The sequence below is a fragment of the Mastigoproctus giganteus genome, chromosome 8 (assembly GCF_048544385.1).
Source record: "Mastigoproctus giganteus isolate SK-2022 chromosome 8, ASM4854438v1, whole genome shotgun sequence".
Classification (NCBI taxonomy): domain Eukaryota; kingdom Metazoa; phylum Arthropoda; class Arachnida; order Uropygi; family Thelyphonidae; genus Mastigoproctus; species Mastigoproctus giganteus.
Window position 1 is genome coordinate 28,942,686 of NC_143582.1, and position 24,261 is coordinate 28,966,946.

The 24,261-nt window shown below is 34.6% G+C and overlaps 1 protein-coding gene across 4 annotated transcripts in view; it reads right to left on the reverse strand.

Moving 5' to 3' along the window:
• The window catches only part of Dys (Dystrophin), a 932,899-nt gene that overhangs the window by 689,788 nt on the left and 218,850 nt on the right, over positions 1-24,261 (reverse strand). For all 4 annotated transcript variants that reach the window (XM_090379791.1, XM_090379790.1, XM_090379788.1 and 1 more), the window contains exons 3-6: positions 16,078-16,170; positions 12,384-12,461; positions 9,452-9,544; positions 4,118-4,209 (exon numbers count right to left, since the gene is read on the reverse strand). In XM_090379791.1, the coding sequence (XP_090235917.1) occupies positions 4,118-4,209; positions 9,452-9,544; positions 12,384-12,461; positions 16,078-16,170 (356 nt within the window). The remainder of the gene's footprint in view (positions 1-4,117; positions 4,210-9,451; positions 9,545-12,383; positions 12,462-16,077; positions 16,171-24,261) is intronic.

The window sequence follows — 24,261 nt, forward strand, 5'->3', positions numbered from 1 at the left end:
TGAGAATCAATATCATTTTAAAAGAGATAACATAACATTGACAAAACCTGAAATATTCATTTATTCCAAAGCTTTAACATGAGTACGAATAACCCTCAAGCAATTTCAATGACCATCAAAAAAAAAAAAAAAAAAATCATCTGAAAACTGATGTGATACAGAGGGAAAAAAAAAGTTCATCTGCTAATGTTTGCTCTAATTGTCACTTTAACATATTTTGATATCAAATTAATAAAACTAAAAAACTTTAATCATTAAAATAAATAAATTTACATTTAATCTTGAGATGTCTGAAGCTAGAAGAGCATATATATTCATCATGACTGAATATATATTGAATTACTAGCTACCAATTTTTTGGTGCTACAGCTCACAATGAGTGATGCAATTATCATAGTAGAATATATACTTGAACCCAACCCTCCTTACCTTGTGGTTATGCATGCTAACCTTGGAACAATGGCCAGCCCTAATATGAAACATCTATGTATTTATTTTAGGCATGTCTCTCAATTCTGCATCCCATTATAACAGCATCATTTAAAGGCCATTAAAAATGTTGAGTTTAAGCAAAAACACTATAAGTACTTTTACTTCTAATTTTCTTAGTGCTTTTTATCTCCACTACTGCACTTATTACATTATACAAGCAACTTATACTTCCTTCCAATTTTACATTACGGGTATGTCATCTGGATGCCTATGAAAGACATATGAAAGGATCCAATGCTATGATCATCTCAATTAAACACTGCCATGATCATCGCAACTAAACACTGCCATTCCACATTTTAATGCAAGGCCATAATTGTTTTATCATTCTTCACTGTCTATTACACCTGGTACTGTTTAAAATTTGTTTACACACACATTGTTAGTAAATATACTGCTAGCTTCTTCATTAATTTTAAGTTCCTCTATATCACATCAGGTTTCTGCATTGCTTGTTGATGATAACTCATTATGTATAGGTTGTCATCTGCACACATATTGTAGGATATACTTCAAGTATGGCTAATTCATAATATGACGGGCATTTAAAAGGTTTATGGCATGAGTACGAAAGGGTAATGGTATAGTTTTAAAAATTTCTGTATTTAATATATAACACTTCAAATAGTAGCCCACTAAGTGTCATACAGTTTTAATAATGTCTTTTTTAATTATAAGTGTGAATGAAGAAAGATGGACAAAATCAGTCACTGTGAAATCAACCAATGTTTGGATGGGGGGGGGGGGTAAAGGGCCTAACACCAAAGGCAATTCGTGAGAATATGGTTACAACATTGGAGAAGGATGCCCATTCCTATTCTATGGTTAAGAAGTGGACAGTAGAATTTATAGGATGGAGGGAGGGCCTGGGAAAGCATGAGATGTCCATCACTCCAGAAGTTGTCGACAGTACACACGATCTGGTGATGAGTGATTGACAAGTGACAATTCAGTACATCACTACTGTCTTGGGCATCTTATCAGAACATGTACCACGTAATAACAGAAGTGTGAAAAAGATATCACCATGTGGGTCCCAAAGTTGTTGACAGCAGATCAAAAATGCACAAGAGTTGTCAAATCAAGGGAACATTTGCATCATTTTCATGCAGATCCAGAAAATTTCCTTGCTAGGTTTGTGACTATGAATGAGATATTGTCCATCACTTTCAGCCAAAGACAAAAGACTTACCGAAACAGTGTAAACACAACAATTCATTTACCTCCTCCAAAGAAAGCCAAGTCGATTCCTTCTGCCATCACCTTGCTAGCATTGGTTATTTGGGATGCTGATGGAGTGTTACTAGTGCATTAAATTCAGAAAGACCAGTCACAGGAGCATGTTATGCAGACCTTGTGATGCAATTTGGAAGAAAACAAACAGCAAAAAAGTTTGTCCCATCAGGACAATGTGCCTGCTTACAAGTCTGTCATTACAATGGCTCACTACACGAGTGCAACTTTCAAATTTAGGACCACCCCCATATTCACAAGATCAAGCACCATTTCCTATTTCACTATTTCCTAATTTGAAAAAATACCTCGCTTACATCCACTTTCCGGCAGTGACATCACTGCTGCAGTGGATGCATTCTTGGAGGCCCAAGAGAAAACTTTCTTCACATCTGGAATCAACGCAGCATTGCAGTGTCGGAAGCAAAAGTGTACTGATTCCAAAAGGGACTACATTGAAAAGTAGTGTTACCAGACTCCTCAAATAAACCCTTCATACTCAGGCCACCAACTTTTCAAATGCCCCTCGCAGAACTATAAACTAAATATGTTCATTTAATTTGTTCTCCTCTAATAAATTTTTCACCCTAAATAACCAATCTTATACCATATGAGTTTTTTAGGTTAGTTTACTTACCCTACTGACTAAATGTACTATACAATTAGGTAATGTTTCAGGAACCTTGCTGGAACCCATCATCAGACCTCGACAGGCCTCGCATAAGGCGACTTCGATTAACACGTTTATCAGTTACCACTATTTTAAAAAATTATACCACTTTTCACGATGCAAATTTCCAGTTAATGCGATCTGTAAGTGATAGTTGAAAAAAAATTTGAATCGCATACTAAGCTTACCACGTGTCGGACAGCAATAAACAAGCATTTGCCTGCTGCCTGCCTCAGTGTGTTCCATCAACCATTAGAAGAAGACTTGTTACTCGTCTGTCTCCCGCTAACAGAGTCACTTGCAGTTTTGCATTTAAAAATTCAAATTTTTAAATGCAAAAAAAAGAGAAAACTTAATTTTTAAATGAGCCAGAGAAAAATGTTACTGCAAAGGAGATAACATAATAAAATAACTAGGTGAAATCTTTTGTATCGCAGAGAACCTCAAACAAAAAGGTTTGAGTTTCCCTGCAATATTTATTTTGCCAGGGCCTAGAAAAGATTGCCGTTGGCTATCGGAAATTAATTGATGAAAAAACAAAAGCAAACACTGTTCAAATATTTCCGTAACAAATAGTTTCTTCATTGTGTATTTTATGCCAGAGGTTCCCAAACTTTCTCAGTTCACAGCACCCTTAGTGTCTCAATAATTTTTTTCACAGCACCCCTAGGTCAAAAGAAATACCTAACAGTTCCATTTATTAAATAATTTGATTTAACTTTCTTTAATTTAACTTCCTTCTTTAATTTAACTGGATAGATCTCATCCACCCCAGGTGCCTTCCTTATGTTTAACTTCAACAATTTCTCCTTCACTTCACTCTCAGTTATTACAAAATCATTTAGCTCCCTGCCAGAGTTTGATAAACTTCTGGCACTCTTCTCCCTGAATAACTTGTCATGTGTGAATGTGGATGCAAAATACTCATTCAGTTTGTCAGCTATCTCAGCAGGATCATCAACAGTCGAACCATGGATACCGAGTGGACCAATCTGATTCATCCCCTTCCTTCTGGAGTTTACATAAAGAACTCTTTGGTGTTTTTCTTTCCATCCTTTGCCAAAGACTTCTCGTAATCTGCCTTCACCTGCCAAATTGCTTTTGTGACTTGATTACAGACTAGTTTATATCTACCATAGGCTTCTTCTGTCACTTGATAATTTATATGCATCCCATGCATTTTTTCTAACAATTTCTAAAAATCATTATTTGAACAAATAACGATTCTTCTGAAATAATTTTTGGCAATATTTAGTACAAAAAATCATTGCACTGCTGAGAAGTTTGCCATGACAAGATTTTACTGAAGAATGGCTTCAGGGAGTGATAAAAGTTCACTCAACTGCTTTTTAAAACATGTTTAAAAAAAAAGAAAGAAAATAGCATGAACATGTTAATATATAAAATAAATTGTGGAGCCGACCGGGCTAGCCGGGTAGGTAAAGTGCCTGCCTGGCAACCCAAAGGTCGCGGGTTCGATTCCCGCCTCAGGCTGCATATCATGATGGTGCCGAACCAACCAGTTGGTTGGATATCCCGGCCACAATACAAGAAGGAAGCAAGAAAAAACTGGTTCTTTCGTGTATTGATCACATCATACGAAATAAATAAAATAAATAAATTGTGGAAATAAGAAGATATTATACAGTTTAAATGTTATTTGTGGAAACAGGAACATATTACACAATTTAAAAGTCAGTTATTAAAAATGGAATACATTACCCTCTAGTAACATCTCTACACCATGCCAAAAGAGTTTTTTCTAGGTTTGTTTGCTGTAGCTCCTGTGATACACTTTTGAGAACACCATGGACCTAGATTGTATATTTTATATATATATATATATATATATATATATATATATATATACACACCCATAAAAAATATATATATATATATATATATATATATATATATATAACATAATATACATAAAAAGTTTATATTTATTTAAAAACATGTTTATTTTAACCACTGATATTTGTTTAATAATAATTTGTTCGTACATACAGTATATGACAATATCTTTATATATACAGGTATATACAGTAAAATCACAAATCTGGAACTATTTTAAATTTGAAAAATTTACTGAAGGGAGTTTTCTCTGCAGGCTTAATGTTTATTTTATTTTTCATATATTATGCTGGAAATTTACTTCGTCAACTTAACTGTGTGTTATTTTGCTCTGTCATCAGTTTTGACAATTCAATGTATTTCTCTTCACATTAAACTTTCCTGTGCTGATGAAATAGCAGTCAGGGATAAGTTCCCCAAACATCATATTCAAAGTGCTACGTGCAGGGGGGGAGACTTAGTTTCAATAAGTATGGTTGAAAATATGGAATTAACCCTTTCTTTTTATGGCACACTCACCTGAGAAAATCACATGGGGCTGTTTCAATGATGTATTCTTCAATAGAAAATATTAATATTAAGAGAAAAAGAGAACAAATAAGACTAAAATACAATAAAAACATCTCCAAAGGCCGAAGTGCACTTGCCATTCTGGTTCATTTCCCCAATTTCAATATAATTTGCATAAATGCTTTTCTTTTTTAAATTGTTGAAACAAAACAGAATGGCAAGGTGCAGTTTTGCTTTTTGAGAAGTTTTTATTCTTAATCTACTTCACTTTGCTTTTTTTTTCTTCTTAATATTCATATTATATATTAAAGAATACATCACTGAAACTACTCCACATAGTTTGTTCAGGTGAGTGTCATAAAAAGAAAAAATCGTTAATACCACATTTTAGACTGACCATTATCGACACTAACAGTTGCTGAATAACTGTAAAAAATTTATTTTTGTTACTCTGTGCCTAAACAAATATATTTTGAAATACAAACAGGTGAAGGAATTTAATAGCAGAAAAACTTTGCTAGATATCTCAAGTAAGAGGAATGGGTTTCTTTAGCTGAGGATCAGAATTCCAAAAGTGCAACTGTACCAGAACTATTCTTGATTTACTTCGCAGTCAGGGCAATGTTGAGAAAAAATAAGTTAGGGTTAAATTAGAAATTGTCTGCAATTCTGCCAAGATATGGTAGGAAGGAGTATGTGACAAGAGCCTTATCAATCAATTAGGTCCAGGAGAGATTGTGCAGACTGTCTGGTAGAATTTTTCTCAGCATGGTCTGTGTTTGTTAACAAGAGAGGCTGCTTCTACAGGGAGGGGATACACCTAAATAGAAAACATGCAAGAATATTTGCTGATGCTATCGAGGCAGTGTCAGGTAGGTAGGAAAACTGCTAGCTTGGGGGGGGGGGGACACAGAGACTAATAAATTAACAATAGCTGCACACAAAAGTGAAAGTAATTCTTGCACTGCTTCTATTGGAATGAGCAGCAGCCTAGAAAGCAAGGTGCCAGGGATTTCAAGGACTGCTTGTAGTCATCATGAAACAAGAAAATACATGGGCTGTGTTAGAGTAACTAAGAGTAAGAACAGATGCATGTATACTTGCATGTATGCCAAGGCTAGGAGTATAGTAAATAAATTTGATGAATTTGAAGTGCTGGTCAAGACATCAAAGGCAAATATTGTTGGAATATCAGAGACATGGTGTCACATAGATATAAGGAAGGCAGAATTGAATTTGGGGAATACAATGTGTACAGAAAGGACAGACAGGATAGGAAGGGAGGAGGACTTATGCTGTTAGTTAAGGAACACAAAATTTAAGGCAGTGCATCCAGTTAACATGGGTGGCCAATGCAATGTTGAGTCAGAGTGGTGTGGTATAAGCACTGGGAAACAAGAAACGAGAGTATGAGTGTGATATACACCAAATGACTGTGATGAGTACAATGAAAAATTGTAAAGTAAATAGAGTAAGCCAGTAAATCAGAATGTCTTAAAGGCAGGATTTTAGCTATCACTCACACACTAGCAATAGTTCTGTGGATTTATTAGATGACTGATTTCTGCAGCAGGATGTAAGAGAGGCAGCAAGACAGAGAAAGAGGGAGAGGCAATACTCCTGATCTGATTATTCAAAAATCTGCATATAAAAGAACCACTAGGTGTCAGTGATCACAGTGTACTAATGTGGAATTCAATTAAAAGACATAACTACTATCAAGAGTAAAGGGAAAGCTTTGGTAAGGGTGATTACAGTGGTTTCACACAATTTTTAAATTCTATGCAGTGGGACCAACTGATGAAGATACTGGCTTTTCATACCAACTAAGAAATACTCTTCAAGGTATAGGGGTAAATGGATGTCAGATGAACTAATGAGACTTGTGGCAGAGATGAAAAATGCATGGGATACATATAAATTATCAGGCGACATAGACGCCTATGTTAGAATTAAACTAGTCTGTAATCAACACACAAAGGAAGTCAGGCAAGTGAAGGCAGATTACAAGAAATCTTTTGGCATAGGATGCAAAGAAAAACAACAAGGACTTCTTTATTTATGTAAACACTAGAAGGAAGGGGACAAACCAAATTGGTCCACTTGATATTGATGGTTCAACTATTGGTGATCCTGCTCAGGTTGCTGACAGGCTGAATTGGTATTTTGCATCTACATTCACTTATAAGGAATTATTTAGAGAGGAGAATACCAGAATTTCATCAAATTTTAACAGAAAGCTAAATGATTTTGTGATAACTGAGAGGAAAGTGGAAGAGAAACTGTTGAAACTAAACATAAAAAAGCCACTTGGGGTGAATAGGATCTATCCAATTATATTAAAGGAGGCAGCAAAAGAGGTTAGAAACTCACAGCAATAATTATGAGAGCATCTCTGGATTCAGGGGATGTCCCTAGACTGGAGATATGTGAATGTATCCCCAATTCTCTGAGGATCAAAGGGTAACAAGTAATAATACACCTGTTAGCTTAACATCAGTTTCAGAGAAAATAATAAAGTCACTGGCTATAGAAGTAACACAGGATCATCTAGACAGGAGTGCAATTATGCTTTAGTCACAACATGGATTTGTTAAGGGGCAATTTTGTCTGACCAATTTGATTGGATGCTATGATTCAGCAAGAAAGCAACTGGATGCAAAAAATAATTTTGATATTATATACTTTAATTTCAGGAAATCTTTTAATACTGTTGTGCATAAAAGAATCCTGTATAAATTGGATCAGTGTGGCAATAAGAGAAAGTTACTGCTATGGATAAAGGGATGGTTGAGTAGGAGAAGACAGAGTGGTTAGTTTCTGCAGATGATACAAAGGTTGGCAGGGTGGTTAATGACTGTAATTATAGTATGCTACTGCAACAAGATCTAGAAAAATTAGGAAGATCGATTGAGAAATGGCAACTGAGTTTTAACATTCACAAATGCAATGTACTAAATTGTTGTTTGTTATTTGGTTTTTTGGAGCATTAGCAACTATGGCCATATTGCTTCGGGGATGTGCGGTGGTCATTCCCTGACTTTCTGCATCCTCCGTATTTGGTGGTCATGGGCTCGAACCCCGGTCTAATCAAGAAGTGTGTGCTATGCACTGCTGCTCCTGCCCACCTGGCTACAGCGGTGCCTGCAAAGTACTACATGTGGATAGCTGTAACCCCAGAGTGACATACTAACTGTGTGGTACTAAACTCGGGATAGTGGAAAATGAAAAGGACATGGGGATAATTGTGCAATCTGATATGAAGTTCTCTGAGCACTGCAGACATTCTGCAAGGACAACTCATGGGATTTTGTCAATTACATACAGGAATTTTGCTAGCAGAGATAAGGATGTGATTATTCCATTGTATAAGGCAATGGTCAGGCCAAATCTTGACTGCTGTAACAGGTGCAGATAAGGGCAACAAGATTGGTGAGGGGAACAAAGGGGTGCTCTTATCAAGAAAGGCTTCAGTTCTGCAAACTGCAGCATCTGGAGACTAGGCACCACCTAAGCCGTGATCAGATCTGATTGAGGTGTTTAAGGCTTTGAATGACCTGAGCAAACCCAATGCTAATGGTATTCTTGCTCAGACTATGCATATGTGGGGGACATAACTTCAAACTGAGGAAAGATGGTTGCAGAATAATATGTGGAGGTTTGCCTTCAGCTAATGGGTGGTTCACTGCTGTAACAATCTATTGGATGGGTCAGATAGGCGAGATGGGAGTGTATTTTTTTTTTTTTTTGCTGATGCTGTTTAAGCTTGCTTTCTTGTATCATTTCCCTCTATTAATACCAAAGTACAGAAAGTTAGCAAAAAAATCAGCTAATCATTTTGAAGTTAGTGTAAGAGGCCTAATAAAGGCTTATTCTCTAAAAGAACTTAACAATCATTTTTATTGTGACATAACATTCTGTGGATGGGGTCCTGTAAAACTTAATTAAAGAGAATTATGAATTGTATGCATTGGGCATGAGTTTGCCTATATTTTCCTTCTGAATTTGAATTGAATGAGTTCAATTCAAACAAGACATGAACATTTGCAATTTGCTATAGAAGTAACTTTTTTATGTATAAAAGAATAAAAAGTAATTCTTTTTACATTATCCACAAATGGCCAACTTCCAAAGATGTAAGAATGTGAAGCTGTGTACAGTGATTAAAGTGCATTTGACTGTTCCTAATTAAATTTATATTTCTGTAATATATATAATTTTTTAAGAATATAATCTTGTATTTTTTACAGAAATATGCAGTTAGTTATTCATAGAGCAAAAAAGTAATACATAACAGCAGATTCTAAAGAATGTTATTTAAATCCAACATTATGTATATGCAATTAACAGATTGATTATACCTATATCTACTTTGGACACTCACCTAACACCAAGTGCTATCCAACACAATGCACATAACTGTGGCATCATTCATAAATTTAATACATATTTTCTTCACTAAGGAATTTAGATACACATCAAAACACTTTTTTCTTTGTTCTTACTGTAAACACTAAGATGGTGCAATCACTAAAATTTTAATTAAATGTTTAGAATAACTAATTGCATAGCTACATAAAACAAAGACGAACATAATGTAGCACAGCCCACTGGAATAATTAGCAAAATACAATATCACTATATTTCTTTTTGTCATTAAACAATAATGATATATACAAATACACTTACCTGCCAATGGAGAATAATGCTCCAGACTAGACCTAGAGTTAACTTAGGATTACCATCAACAATATCATTGGTACTGATATTAACAAGCTTCACCTAGAAAATCAGATGTGAAAAAGAAACTATTACTCAAATTAAGAATAAAAATTATTACATTTCAATATTCGGGTTTCTAAATATAATTTTTTCATAGAAAATTAACACTCACGTAATTAGAGTATCCTATCCTACGGTAGTGTATTACTATCCTATGCTTAAGAAAATGTTGTCCTAAAAAAACAGTTTATATTTTCTCAAAATACTTTTAATAAAGAGCACTCCCTAAAAAAAGTACTTATTTATAGGAAATCGGTAATGTTCTCAAATAAACATCTATGATTTAATACAATGTGAAATGTTTCTGGTTTATTCATAAAGCACCATCATAAATCATCAACAAAATTTATAATTCAATCAGAAGGTAGCAGTCCTAATAAATACAAAAGTTGTACTTAGGTTTCAAGGCACATTAAGTAACAATGTCTGTTATGTGGTGTTTGTCAGAACATAAAATTCACTAATGTAATAAATATAACAAAAAATCATGTGTAGAGCATAATTAACTATAAAAGATGATTCCTGCAACCATCAAGAAAAGGCCAGTTCCAACGTAGACAGTTCCTGAAGTGAGGAGAAGAGAGAAAGGGGTAGGGGACGTGGTAGTGAAGTTTGGGAGAGCAACTTCCCAAGGTTCATTACAGATTAACACAGATGAAAACCTATAGTATGCACAGCATCTATGCAGCACTAGATACCCAAAAAGTGCCACAACACAATTATATAATTGTCTCAACAAGGCATAATAACAAAAGTTGTTATGCCTTATTGAGATAATCAAAAAGACAAATGAGTGCGCTTCTAATCTAATTTAATATGCTCTGTACTCCTTGGGTGACATAAGTTTGAAGGAAACACCTTCTTCAAACACACAATGGCTGGAGATGAATCCTGGATATACTATTACACACCAGAAAACAAATATAAAAGTTCAGAGTGGTGCCATCCAATCTCATCTTGACAAAAGAAAATCTGTACCAAAGCCAAGAAAGTGTTACTCACTTTATTCTTGAATTATAAATGAGTGATTCTGGAATATTATCTGGAGAGAAGAGAAACAGTGATAAGTGACAGATACCATCACACGCTTCTAAACCATTTAAAGACAGCACTATAAAAAACATCACGGTTTGTTGTCCTCAGGTGTTGTACCTAAAACATGATAATGCCCATCCTCGCACTGCCTGTTCTACAGTAAATCAGGTACAAAGGTGATAATGTTTTAGTTATTACCCCGACCTCCACATTCAGACTTAGGTGATTATCATCTTTTTTTTTTTTTTGGACACTAAAAGATGCACTAAGAGGACACCACTTCTCATCAGATGAAGAGGGCAAGAAAGTGGTGATAATCACTTGTAGTGACTTGCACATAAGAGGTACTGCTACATGAGATAGTGTATTTTGTGACAATACTTAGTTTGCTTTTTTTTTGCTACATACATACATACATAAAGCTTTTGACAACCCAGGTACAATAATATCTTATACCCCTTGTATTCCTGAAGCCGTCACTCTAAATTTACTGAGTTTTCTAAATTAAGCTGTCTCAATAGTTTAGAAATTATAATTTAAAAAATATATTATTAATACCTTAATATATTGTTAATATTTGGAATGTAATATGAAATAATATTCCAAAATGAATTATCGTTACTATAGTTTATCATAATTTCATTATTTACGAGGGCTGTTCAATAAAAATTATCATAACTTTCTTTACCTACGACATACCTTTATTAATTGACCATATTTGATGGTCCTTTTCAAAGTAGTCCCCATTTGATGAAATGGATTTATTCCAACATTTTTTCCATTCTTCAAAAACACGGTGGAAACCATTTATTGCCATGCATTTGAGAATCACTTCAGATGTCTTTACAACATCTTCTGACAACTGCCAGCAATTTCCACACAGCTCCTTCCTTAACTTTGGAAATAAATAAAAAAAATCACAAGATGCAAGGGCATGGCTGTAGGGCAGATGAGGAACACGTCTGACATTAATGCTGGCCAAGTACTCTATGATAACATGAGCAATGCAAGGTCTTGCATTATCATGATGTAATATCCACTCACCAACCTGCATGCAGCTGTGGTTGTTTGCGACGAATGCAACACCATTTGCGGTGTCACATTCATAGCAAACAGTCATATGATGTGGCACAATATGCTAGTAAACCATTCCTTGAATGTCAAAAAAAAAAAAAAAAAAAAAAAAGATGACCATAACCTTTCCTGAAGAAGCCACGACTTTTGCTTTTTTTGGTGTTGGTGATGATGTAGATTTCAAAACAGAGATTTTCTGTTACTCTCTGGGTTGAAATGATGCAGCCATGTCTCATCCACCATTATCACAAGGTGATAATGGCAGAACCTCACCATCTTCAGTAACCATCCACTGCAGATCCTGACAAACATCCATGCAAACTAGCCAATGCTCGAGTGTGAGTAGTCTTGGAACCCAGAGTGCACAAACAAGTGCCATATGCAAATGATCATGGAGAATACCATGCATGATCATTCATCGTAAGCCTCTTTTAACATTTCATCATTTCAGCTGATGTTTTCTTGAAACGGAAACAAAATCTGAGAGCAGCATACTGTTCCTCGCATATGACATCCATTGTTATGTAAGCTAAACTGAACAGACAAACTTAACCGACTTCCAAGGTCACACCATGCACAGTTTCTATGCAATGCAGCTTGGTTTGGTCGTAAATTCCACAGCTCTGCTAGAAATAGCAAGCAGTACAGTTTTTCATAAAAAATTATGATCATTCTTTATTGAACAGCCATCACATATTAACAGATTCATTCTACATTCATAAGTACTTACATTACTATCTTCCAGAACTTTTAAGGCACGAACTACGTTGTTTAAATGATGAACCCTTAACTGACCCTTTTCCCTTCTCTGAAGGAAAAAATAAAATAAAAAGCTATTCATGTAATTATATTTTGATTAAATTACTAACAAAGTGAAAAAACTAAAAACATTGCTCAAACATTTTTAACAGTTCCTTCTGTGAAAAAAAAAAAATGCAGTATATTTTACTACTTTATCTAAAAATATATAACAAAAAAAATTGTTAAAGAAAACAGTATTTTTAATGAATTGGCAAATTAAATTAATAAAACAGCAACCCTCTACAATCTAGTTAATGTTCTGGAGGTTAAAACCAAACATTTTTGATTCTATATCTAAAAAAAATTTTAAAGCAAGACTGCTCATATTTCTTCTCAAAGAAAAACTGCAACATTAAATTTCATGTTTTCAAAGGGAAATGTGCATGTGCATGTTTTAGGAAACCCCCAAACATGAAAACTATCAGAACCTATAGTACTTACTATCACGAGTGAATTGAAAGTGGAAAACATGAAAGAAAATATTTGTTGACATTAGATTTGAATTTCTGTAGATTGTACTTTTCAGAAAATATATGTGGAGGAAAGTTGTTCTAGAAAACAGAAGCAGAAGGGATATATAAGGAAAAAGAAAAGTTCATTTGGAGTTGGGCAGTGAATGAATGCTGACTGCTTGCAATACATGTTCAGGCTGGTTTGGAAGAGGTGGGAATTACCGAAGCTGATTCAAAAGACCAGTGCCCATAGAAGTACAGAAAAGGCATGCAGCAGAAACAAGGACATCCATGAGACAGAGTGTGGAGAGACTTTGTTCAAGGTGGTCATTAATTAACTTAACTGCCCTCGTTTGAATGGAATCTAGAAGCCTGAGAGAGGTTTTGGGAGCACCACCCTACATATGGCAACAATATTCTGCGGTAGAGCAGATCTGAGATTTATACAAAGCGAGAAGCTGTTTAGGAGAAAAACAATGCTGAGAGCAAAAAAGAAAACCCAGTTTTTATATGCAGAGGAAGCAATATTTCTAATATGCTTATACCAAATATAAATTAGCAGTCAGAGTAATCCCTAATAAAAATGTTATCTTGTCTAGAGATCTGATTGTCATCAAAGATAAGCATAAGAACAACAGACTCCTTTTTGCTAAAAGACATGATTGAATTTTAGAAGGATTGAAATTTACTACATTATCTTTGCCCCATTGGAGAATTATTTAGATATCAGCATTTAAGGAATTAGTGATGGATACTCAAGAAGACAAAGCTGTTTATGCAAGGGAATGTTTCTGTGAAAGAAGGTCATTATACAAGAGAAAAAGAGTGGGAAAAAGAATAGAACCTTGGCAAACACCAGCATTAGTGGAAAAGTTAGAAGACAAAGAGCCATCTATCAACACCCTCACAAGCAGTTAGGAAGGAAACTCGATACCCATTGCAAAAAACACAGCAATCCATAAGATGGAAGTTTGTTCAGAAGACCTTTATGCCAGATACGAGTGAAAACTTTGGAAATATCAAGAGCAACTGCTTGAGTTAAACCAAACTTGTCCATGATAAGATAAGCCAATATATTACCAGTGGATCAACACTGACAGAATCCATATTGGAAATCACTGATCAAATGAAAGGTTTCAAGATAGTTCAGGGTTAGTGGTTAATAAATTTCTCCATTACTGTGGAAAGAGTAGAAGTAAGCACAGTGGAATGATAATTGGATGGGAGAGATTTATCAGCCTTTTTAGGAGCTTGTTGGATGCAAGCAAATTTCCAAGCAGAAGGAAAAAGACCAGTGGAATAAGAAAAGTGAAAAAGTGACAGAACTGTAGCAACTTCAGGAGTGCATGTTTTGAGAATAAGCAGAAAAATACCATCAGGACCTGGAGCTTTCTTGGCATCACGACTGTTCAAAATTCTTCTGATATCCTTTTGACGGAAAGCAAAAGGAGGCACTGAGTGGAATGTATTGGGATAAGGGGTGGTTTACCAAGACAATCAATACAAGAATCAGAAGAAAAGTAGGTGGTTTACCAAGACCATCAATACAAGAGCCAGAAAAAAAAAGTAGGATTCTAGCAAGTCAGCTTTATCTCTAGCTGAGGAGGCAACAGAACCATCAGGTTTTAACAGAGGTAGAAATACAGATGGTCAAAATTTGTTGCCAATTGCTTTTGCAAGAGACCAGAATGCCAGACTGCCATTTGGACAAGAAGCAAGTATTCTACTCTTAGCCTGTTTGAAATCTAGTTTGGATTGATTAATTAATTACTACTCTATAATTGTTGCAAACCTTAGTGTAGGCAGAAAATGGACCTGGAGATTTGGATGTGAGCCAATTGCAATATGCAACATTATTATCCTGAACAGGCTTAGCACATGACAATCCATTAAATTAAAATATGATGATGTAATAAAATAAGATGTACATGCTGTATAAAAATAAGATGTACATGCTGTATTAAAGTAAGATAGTAGTAGTGGCATGTGATGCAAGAAAGCAAATGTATGAGCTTATGCAGCATCAGCCAAAAAAAAAAAAAAAATCACACCATTCCCTCCAAATGCCTGTCCAGTTCCTCCTTAAATTTATTCAACCTATCAACTTCCACAACAACAGATGGAAGTTTGTTCCAGCAATTAACCACCCGCTGGCTAAAGGCAAATTTCCACACATCTATTCTACATCTGTCTTTTCTTAATTTGAATTTATGACCCCTTAGGTTCGTAATCTGAACAAGTGGAAGGATCCCATCAGAATTCAGCGTGCTCAATCCATTCAAGGCCTTATATACCTCAATCAGATCACCGCACAGGTGCCTAGTCTCCAGCCACTGCAATTTGCAGAACTTAAGCCTCTCTAGGTAAGAGGATCCCTTCATTCCCCTCACCAATCTTGTTGCCCTTCTCTGTACCCGCTCAAGTAAATCTACATCCTTCCTAAAATGAGGTCTCCAGACCTGTACGCAGTACGCAAGGCGTGGCCTGACCATTGCCTTATACAGAGGGATAATCACCTCCTTTTCCCTGCTAGCAAAATTCCTATATATCATTGACAAAACCCCATGACCTGCCCTGGCAGCCTGTCTGCATTGCTCAGAGAACTTCATATCTGACTGCACAATTACTCCCAGGTCTTTTTCATTTTCTACCACCTTAAGATGTACATGATGTATTAAAGTAAGATGTACATGATGTATTAAAGTAAGATGTACATGATGTATTAAAGTAAGATGTACATGCTGTATTAAATAAGAATCCATTAAAATAAAATATGATGATGTAATAAAATAAGATGTACATGCTGTATAAAAATAAGATGTACATGCTGTATTAAAGTAAGATGTACATGCTGTATTAAAGTAAGATGTACAAGATGTATTAAAGTAAGATGTACATGATGTATTAAAGTAAGATGTACATGATGTATTAAAGTAAGATGTACATGATGTATTAAAGTAAGATGTACATGATGTATTAAAGTAAGATGTACATGATGTATTAAAGGTACATGCTGTATTAAAATAAGATGTACATGCTGTATTAAATAAGAATCCATTAAATTAAGATATGATGATGTAATAAAATAAGATGTACATGCTGTATTAAATAAGAATGCTTTATTTAATTTTGAGAATTTCAGAAGAAATACTTTAAGAGAATCATCCTTACCAATTCTTGGCCACACAAAACCTCTAACAGAGCTAGCAGCCGAGTGCCATCTCTTAGATCCTGAAAGAGATCCTTAACTGGGGGTTGATTAGCCTGTAATAACAAACTTAATATTACTGCTAAAATATGGAAATAACTTTTGCTAAAACAAATTATCTTTTAATACAAAATAGTTAAGCACTGTCCCCAAAAGTGGAAATGTAAATTTCATTTATATTAATAGTCATTCCATATTCATTCAGCACAAACTTAAAATGATACAAATGACTTTCCATGGGATTCATCCATAGTTGTCCAATGTAAGCAAAGAGATTCTTTATGGATAAACAGTAGAAGAATTCAGATCTGCAATAATTACTCAGTCATTCATGCATGAATATTTCTATTTTTTTTTTTTTTTTCTTTTTACTTTTACATGAGTATTTCTAAATTTTGTTTTCTGGTACTTAAATAATTGTTTTGACAATAATATTTAAGTGCCATTAAAATAAAATCCCATTCATAATAAATATGGCAGTAATTATTTTAAAAAAATCATGACCAAAGTAAGAAATATGGGGTTATTTTTACAGTTGTCCTTGTTTACAATATTATTTGACAGCCTACCTAAGCTCCTCCGAAACTCTTTAAAAGTCTCTCTTTTATACAGGAAGCATCAATAGGAAACATTAAAAAAAAAACTTTAGAAAAAATAAAAAGCTTTACCAGACCATACACTATTTAGAACGAAAGACCTGGAAACAGCCTTTGTCTATGTAGGAGAACATCAGTATCGCATAACCTCAATTGTATTCATTAGTCTTTTGAGGTAACACACACACACACACACCACAGGTGGGGCTTTGAAATGTCCCACAGTTCTGCAAAAGTGCATCCTCCACAGGGATACTGCAAAAAATGCATTAAAGTGCATGTAATACACTGACTGACTGACCACTTCATTTTTGGAGATTAACTAAAGGACCAAATGGAGTGACCACTCAAGGATATACAGTAAATCCCCAACATACATAAGATACGATACGTTCCAGGATTCTTACATAAGTTGAGTTTTACGTAACATGGGAATGACTAATAAAATATTGCTACTATATCCCCTGATATGTCAAAATTTGCAGTGTTTGTCGTTATTGATTGTTTTTTACTGTTTTAAAACTTTATAATCCTAAAAAATAAAAATAATTAAAGTGAAAAAAAATTTACATAAGTTTGAAGTTACATAACTCGAGCTTATGTAAGTCGGGGACTTACTGTACAAAGAAATGCAATAGCATTTCTTTGTAATTACCCTCTCCCAAATGGAACTACAAAAAAAAAAATTATAGCTCAATCTTTTGTTAAAAGGTAATAATGATCATATGACTGCCATATGCTTTCTAGGCCTAACATTTTGTGGTTGTATAGGCTGAAAACTTCACATGTTTAATGTTTAAAAGCAAAAGGATGATAACCGGATGTCAAAGATTTGTAGATTTGTTTTTCTACTGGACAGGGCATGGAGAGATTTAAGTGAATTTTTTAACAAAAAAAAAATGCCAATGGAATGAGATTTCACTCCTAAAAAAAAAGAAGCAGCCTTAAGAACATAGCATAACTAAGCAATTGGATATCAACCTAGTGTCCTAACTACAGTAATCGGAATCTTAATTCTGATTACTCTGGAAGAAAAACTATAAATAAAAAACAGACATCTACACTACAAGGTGACTAACATGTGGAAACTATAGAAGATTTTATCTATTAATACTAAAATCCCCTTACCATGCACCATTAAAAATTCCAGTGCATCGGTATAAACTATAAAATCAATCTAAAATTAGACATATCACCTTACTCATGGTATAACCCTTCTGCTTCTCATTACAAGACAGGTCCAGTAACTATAAGTTATCACTTCACACAAAGCAAAAGATTATGTAAAGCAAATTGGTTTTGTTTTCTCGCAATAACAAGGGATAAAGTATCAACCTTAAATGTTTCATTCACAGTTTTCATTTGTCTCAGGACTAGTTAATCTCATGCAATAAAATTAAATAAATTTACCAGTTGTACTCAGGGATATATACATATTCCTGTATTTTGTGGTATCACATGGATTCAAACATGCACATCATAACTCTGAAACCCACCAACCCCTCCACGTCATGCCTTGTACAATTAGCAAATAAATGTATAAATATTATTTGATGAGTTCAGTGATTTGGAAGCAAAACAAGTATCTATTAATAGTAACATAATGGAAGGCCACCATAGTCAGGCATGTGCGTGCATAAGTACACATGCCTTGAGTGACCCAGGTTCAAGCCCGTGACTGATGAATATGGTGCTGTTTCTTGTATTATCTCTACCTTGTGAACTTCTTTGACTGTGTGATTGTCCCAGAGTATAAACAGAAAATTTATTATTTATTTATTTATTCTTTTCCTGATGTAAGCCAGTCTTTAAATCAAAATGGCGTCAAGCATAAATCTGTATCATCATATCACAATAAAATACCCAATATGTGCATGATCATGATACAAAGCAATCTAAAAAAAATTCTAGTCCCAATTTAAAAAAAAAAAAAATTACTACATATTAAATGAATGTACTCTTAATATTCTTACGTGCCTTAATAAAAAGTAGCAATAGCTTAATTTTCAGTACTTACCTTAATATAATCTGCAGTTGGGCTTAGAGTGAATAAGGTGGAAATAGGCTAAAAATTGAATTTAATGTGGATGAGCTTAAATTTTTGAACAGAGTTAAAATATGCTCAAGAAAATAGAAGTGCACATCTTCATCCTTGGTTGTCATGAATTAAAGTTGAAAAGAATTAGAACTATGAGAATATAATCAAGATTATACTCTCATAGTTCCAATGAGATTATACTTGATTATACTCTCATAGTTCCATGATATGCACAATATAATTGTGCATATCAAGATTATATTTGATTATACTCTCATAGTTCCAATTCTTTTCAACTTTAATTCATGACAACCAAGGATGAAGACGTGCACTTCTATTTCCTTGGGCATATTTTAACTCCGTTCAAAAATTTAAGCTCATCCACATTAAATTCAATTTTTAGCCTATTTCCACTTTATTCACTCTACGCCCAACTGCAGATTATATTAAGGTAAGTACTGAAAATTAAGCTATTGCTACTATTTATTAAGTCAATTAAATCAGTACCCTAAGGAATCCTACAATTTATTTAATTATTCTTACATACTTAAAATGGTAGTGCATATGAAACCAATCGAATAACACAGAGTAATTTTTTTTAAGGATAATGGAAATTATCACTTTTTTTTTTCTTTTCTTTTTTTTTTCAAATCTAAATTGAAAAAAAAAAAAAAAAAAAAAAAATCATTCTGTAGTTAATTTGATGGACAAAATACTGGTAGTGCACAAAAAATAAAAAAAATTATATTGCGCATATCACCCTTTCCCATTACTAGAAATATCAGTTTAAGAGTAGAACTATGATAAACAGTGAATCATTCTACAAACTGATTCCTTGAGGCAGACAGGAAAATCAACACCTTTTGGATTACTGATAAAGAGGTTTGCCCTCACTGCCTACATATTGCTAGTCATACCACAATAACTATCACTAATCTCTATTTTGAAATCTTATTGCACTATTATACAGTCCTGACCTTGCTCCTGATAGTGCGCATGTTTCTTTAAAGGAAATTCAAGATGTTTGTATTAGTGAAATATGGCAAGCAGTAATACTTAAATAAAAAAAAAGTTATTTTTTTACTGCCTATTATACAGACTTGATACTAACAAGAAAATTATAACTGAAAGAAAGTGGGAAAGAAATTCACAGTAGAGAGAGAGAGTGTGTGTTAGTATTCTTTTCTATTTGTGTGCTATTACTTCTTTGTATAATTCATATCTCTTACTTCACTTTATACATAGTATTGAAAGTAACAACTGCCAACTTTAATATCAAATCATATTTCCTAAAATTCTCTTCGTGTATCATGTATGATTTACATCTAAAATTTCATCAATAATTACTTATAACCATTGTTAGTTCCTGAACATTGGATTTTTTTTTTTTTTTTTAATGAAAAATTTCAAGCTTCAAGTTTAATACATTAATAGAATGTAACTATACTCATTTTTCTCAACATTCATAAAATGAAACTATGAAATAAACCTTACAAACTACTTTTATTGTTGTTTATTTCTGCAGAACAGTCTTGCTCTGAATTAATAAATCATTGCTAGAGTGAAGATCACTGAAGTAACATACTGGAAAGCACTTTCTAAAATAACTATCAACTCTGCCACATCCATTTGATTTAAGTGTCTACCAGTTTTGCCATACTCTCCATATTTATCAAATCTGTCTCTAACAGACTTTGTTTCTCTATGGCTCAAATGAGGTAATGAAAAGTTATTATCCTGCAACAGCTACAACAGAACTGAAGACATTGTATTCCCAAAAATTGCTACTGCTGATTCAAGGACCTCCCATTCTAGCAAAAATGTATCAAAGCAGAGTGAAACTATTTTGAAGAAAACAAATGCCAATAATTAAGAAGCAACTTGTATTCAGTCAGTCCTGGAACTTTTGTGACAGCAGCTGTAAGAACACTACTATGTGAATTTAGAAATAAAAACATGTTACTGAATGTAGCTCTTGGTAAAAGCTACAGGAACACATTTACCTCCTGAGAGCAACTCAAAGGTGGCATTAACTAATGTAAAAGAAGGTGGAAGACTGACTATGACTAGAAAACAGTAATTGTTATGGGCATTCAGCTCCCACAGATAGCCAACACAGACGAATCACAATCTTTCTCCTCCTATGGCAGCATATAGGCCTGTATGCTGCTATTAAAAATGCACAACCCATTGTGGACTGTGACTGCCCTTAATAAATCAATATGCATGCAGCCAAAATACGTAAATGCTTCCAAATTTGGCCATCTCAAGAATAAACAGAAATTTATTTTATTTATTTATTGATTGATTTATTCATTCATTTCCATAACTACTTTCCCATGGATTATTCTAATCTACTATGGCAAAATGGAAACTGGTTGTGCAAGTTTACTCAGGAGCACAAATATTTGGGAACAGGCTTTTTTTTTTTTTTTTTTTTTTTTGTTGTTGAAATTGAACAAACAAGCCCTCACAAAACCATCTTAACTGAGTACAATACAAATCATCCTGATTTGAAACATTTGGCTTCTGTAATGCAGGTCCAGCAATCCTACTGAAAGAAGCATGGTGAAGTGCAGTACTAGACTGATGTTTAATTTACATTACAATGTTTTTGTCAATGTGCTTAAATAAGCACATTATATTTGTGTAACACCACGTCTCTGATATCATAAAAATAATCTTTCTACAAGATTCAATTCTACAGGACATTACGCTTCATTGGATGTCACATATTAAATTAAAAATAAAGATAAATATTTCATTTTAACTTTTTGGAATGCACCTTTTGAGTCGGACAATCTTGGAAAGGGAGGAATGACATCAATCTCGGAAAAGGGGGAATGACCAGTGCCGAGGGTGAGGCAAATGAGGCTCTTGCCTCAAGCTAAAAGGGGCGTCAAAAGAAAGATTAAATAATTGCCAATGTTTTCGATTTTATGTTTTGATTATTCTAATCCCTTTATCAACTTGCTTTTGCAAGATGATAATCTTTGTCGCGCCACTGTAAAGATACTGAGCTCTACATGCCAGTGCTATCTGGGGTGCCACCATGGTTGTCGCCCCACTGGTTGTCATTTTTATAACCTCAATTTTAATTTTTTATTAAAACATGTACCAGAAATGTATTTTAAATAAGTCATTTTTTTTATTAATTTTTTTTAATATTTTGAGGGAGGGTGCAAATTTTCATTCTTGCCTCAGGTACTAAAATGGCTCAGCACAGCCCTGGGAATGACATTCTGACATTGGTGAAAAGGGTGCATGGGGAAAAAAGGGTTGAGAACCACTGCTCTAAATAAACTAAGAGGTTTAAAAAAAAAAAAAAAAAAAAATAGGAGATGTACATATTGTTGATATGGAGGTTTGATGGCGCATAAGCTACTTTGGCTATAATGCGCCTATTCATTTATAATAAAAAGAAATGATAAAGTTTCATAAATTCAGAATTGATTAAAAAGTCCAGTTTGCTTTAAGAAGTTGAAAAATTCGGAAATATCTGCATCATCTCCAATGAGATTCTCTAAAGTTATTGGTCTACGAAGATTAACCAGTGATAGTAGGGTTGAAGTTCTGTCTTGTTCATAGTAAGGGCAGTCAATCAGAATGTGTTTAATACTCAGATTTATATTACAAAGTGGACACTGTGGCGGGTCATTCCCTGTGAGTAAATACAGGTGGGTCAGGTAAGTATGTCCTATTCTTACCCTTGAAAGGACTACCTCTTCTCGTCTTGATGTGCGGACACTGGAGCGCCAAATTTTTGGATCATGTTTAAATTGAAATAGTTTATTATTAATTTGAGAGTGCCATATTGCTGTCCATTTTGACAGGCATGCAGCCTGAATGGTCAATGCATAGTCTGATGGCGGAACAGGAATATCAGTTAAGTCGAAGCTAGTTGGATTTTTTGCAGCTTTATCAGCCAGTTCATTGCCCAAAATGCCAGAATGAGCTGGAATCCAGCAGAAGGTGACCAGTTGATGGCGTTCTTCAATTTTCAGTAATATGCTTTTTATTTCGTCTAGAACAGGGTGTACTTTATTTAAGGAATTACATAAAGCCAAGATTGAGCTGAGTGAATCAGTGTAAATAACATATTTTAAAGCACGGTCAGAAGAGAGATTCTGTAAAGCTAGTTTGATAGCATATAATTCAGCTGAGAAGATACTGAATTCAGATGGCAAGGATGCTGAAATAACGGTATTGGGAAACACTGCAGCTGCTCCAACGTTTGAATTAGATTTAGAGCCGTCTGTATAAATTGGAGAGAAGTCAAAGTATCTTTCAATGTGAGCTTCGTGAAGTTGTTTGATATTTGATGTTTGTAAAATGTTCTTACCCCATTGAGAGAGGTAGGTGTCACAGGTCGGTAAAGGTGGTGGAAACCATGGTGGTTGAGGACAAGTTGTTGTCTGTTGTACAGAAAGGATGGAAACATTCCAAATTTGCATCAGTTCAAGAAGGCGAAGACCAGCTGGCTTTACTACGCTTGGTTTATTTCTGAAAAGGTTTTCTAATGGTGGATTGAACAGGTATGACTGAGTCGGATGCATGGCACAGCTTTGTATCTTGACAGCATAGTTCAATAACAGTGTTTTCCTACGTAAAGTTAGTGGCGGTTCATGGGCATCAATGTAGAGACTATGTGCTGGTGATGTTCTGAAAGCACCGAGTGAAAGTCTCAAGGCACTGTGTTGAATTGGATCAAGCCAACGCAATGCACTCAATCTGGCTGAATCATAGATGGGAGCTCCATAATCAAGACGGGATCTGATTAACGCCCGGTATAGCCGAAGCAGAGATGTACGATCTGCGCCCCATGTTTGGGAGGATAAAGCTCTGAGTATATTTAACTTTTTTAGACAGGAAGTACGTACATTTTTAATGTGGTCTATAAAATTTAATTTATTATCAAATGTTAATCCTAGAAATCTGATGCTATTAGTGACCGGGATGGAGACATTATAAATTTGAAGTTCAGGATCCAGATGAAGTTTGCGCTGTCTACAAAAATGGATGGCAACTGTTTTCTGCTGCGAGAGTCGATATCCGTTGAGGCTGGCCCACTGTTGAATTTTATTAAGTGATATCTGGAGTTGCCGTTCAATAGACCTCATATTTTGGGAATGGCAGGAGATGGAAAGATCATCTGCATAAAGGTAGGTCTCAACTGTATTTGGAAGCTGATTGGTGATGGAATCTATTCTAAGAGCAAACAAAGTGGCACTCAGTACTGATCCCTGTGGTACTCCTTCTTCCTGTATAAACGTTTTGGAGAGGGCATCTTGGTACTGAACTTGAAACGATCTAGTACGTAGGAAGTTCTGAACAAAAATAGGAAGGTTGCCTCGCAGACCAAGAGAGTAAAGATCACTAAGTATGCCATGCCGCCAGGTAGTGTCAAAAGCCTTCTCGATATCTATTGAAACCATTACAAGATGTTCTCGTTTAACAAAGGCATTTCGAATGGCGAATTCAGCCTTGACCATAAGATCTAAGCATGACCTATT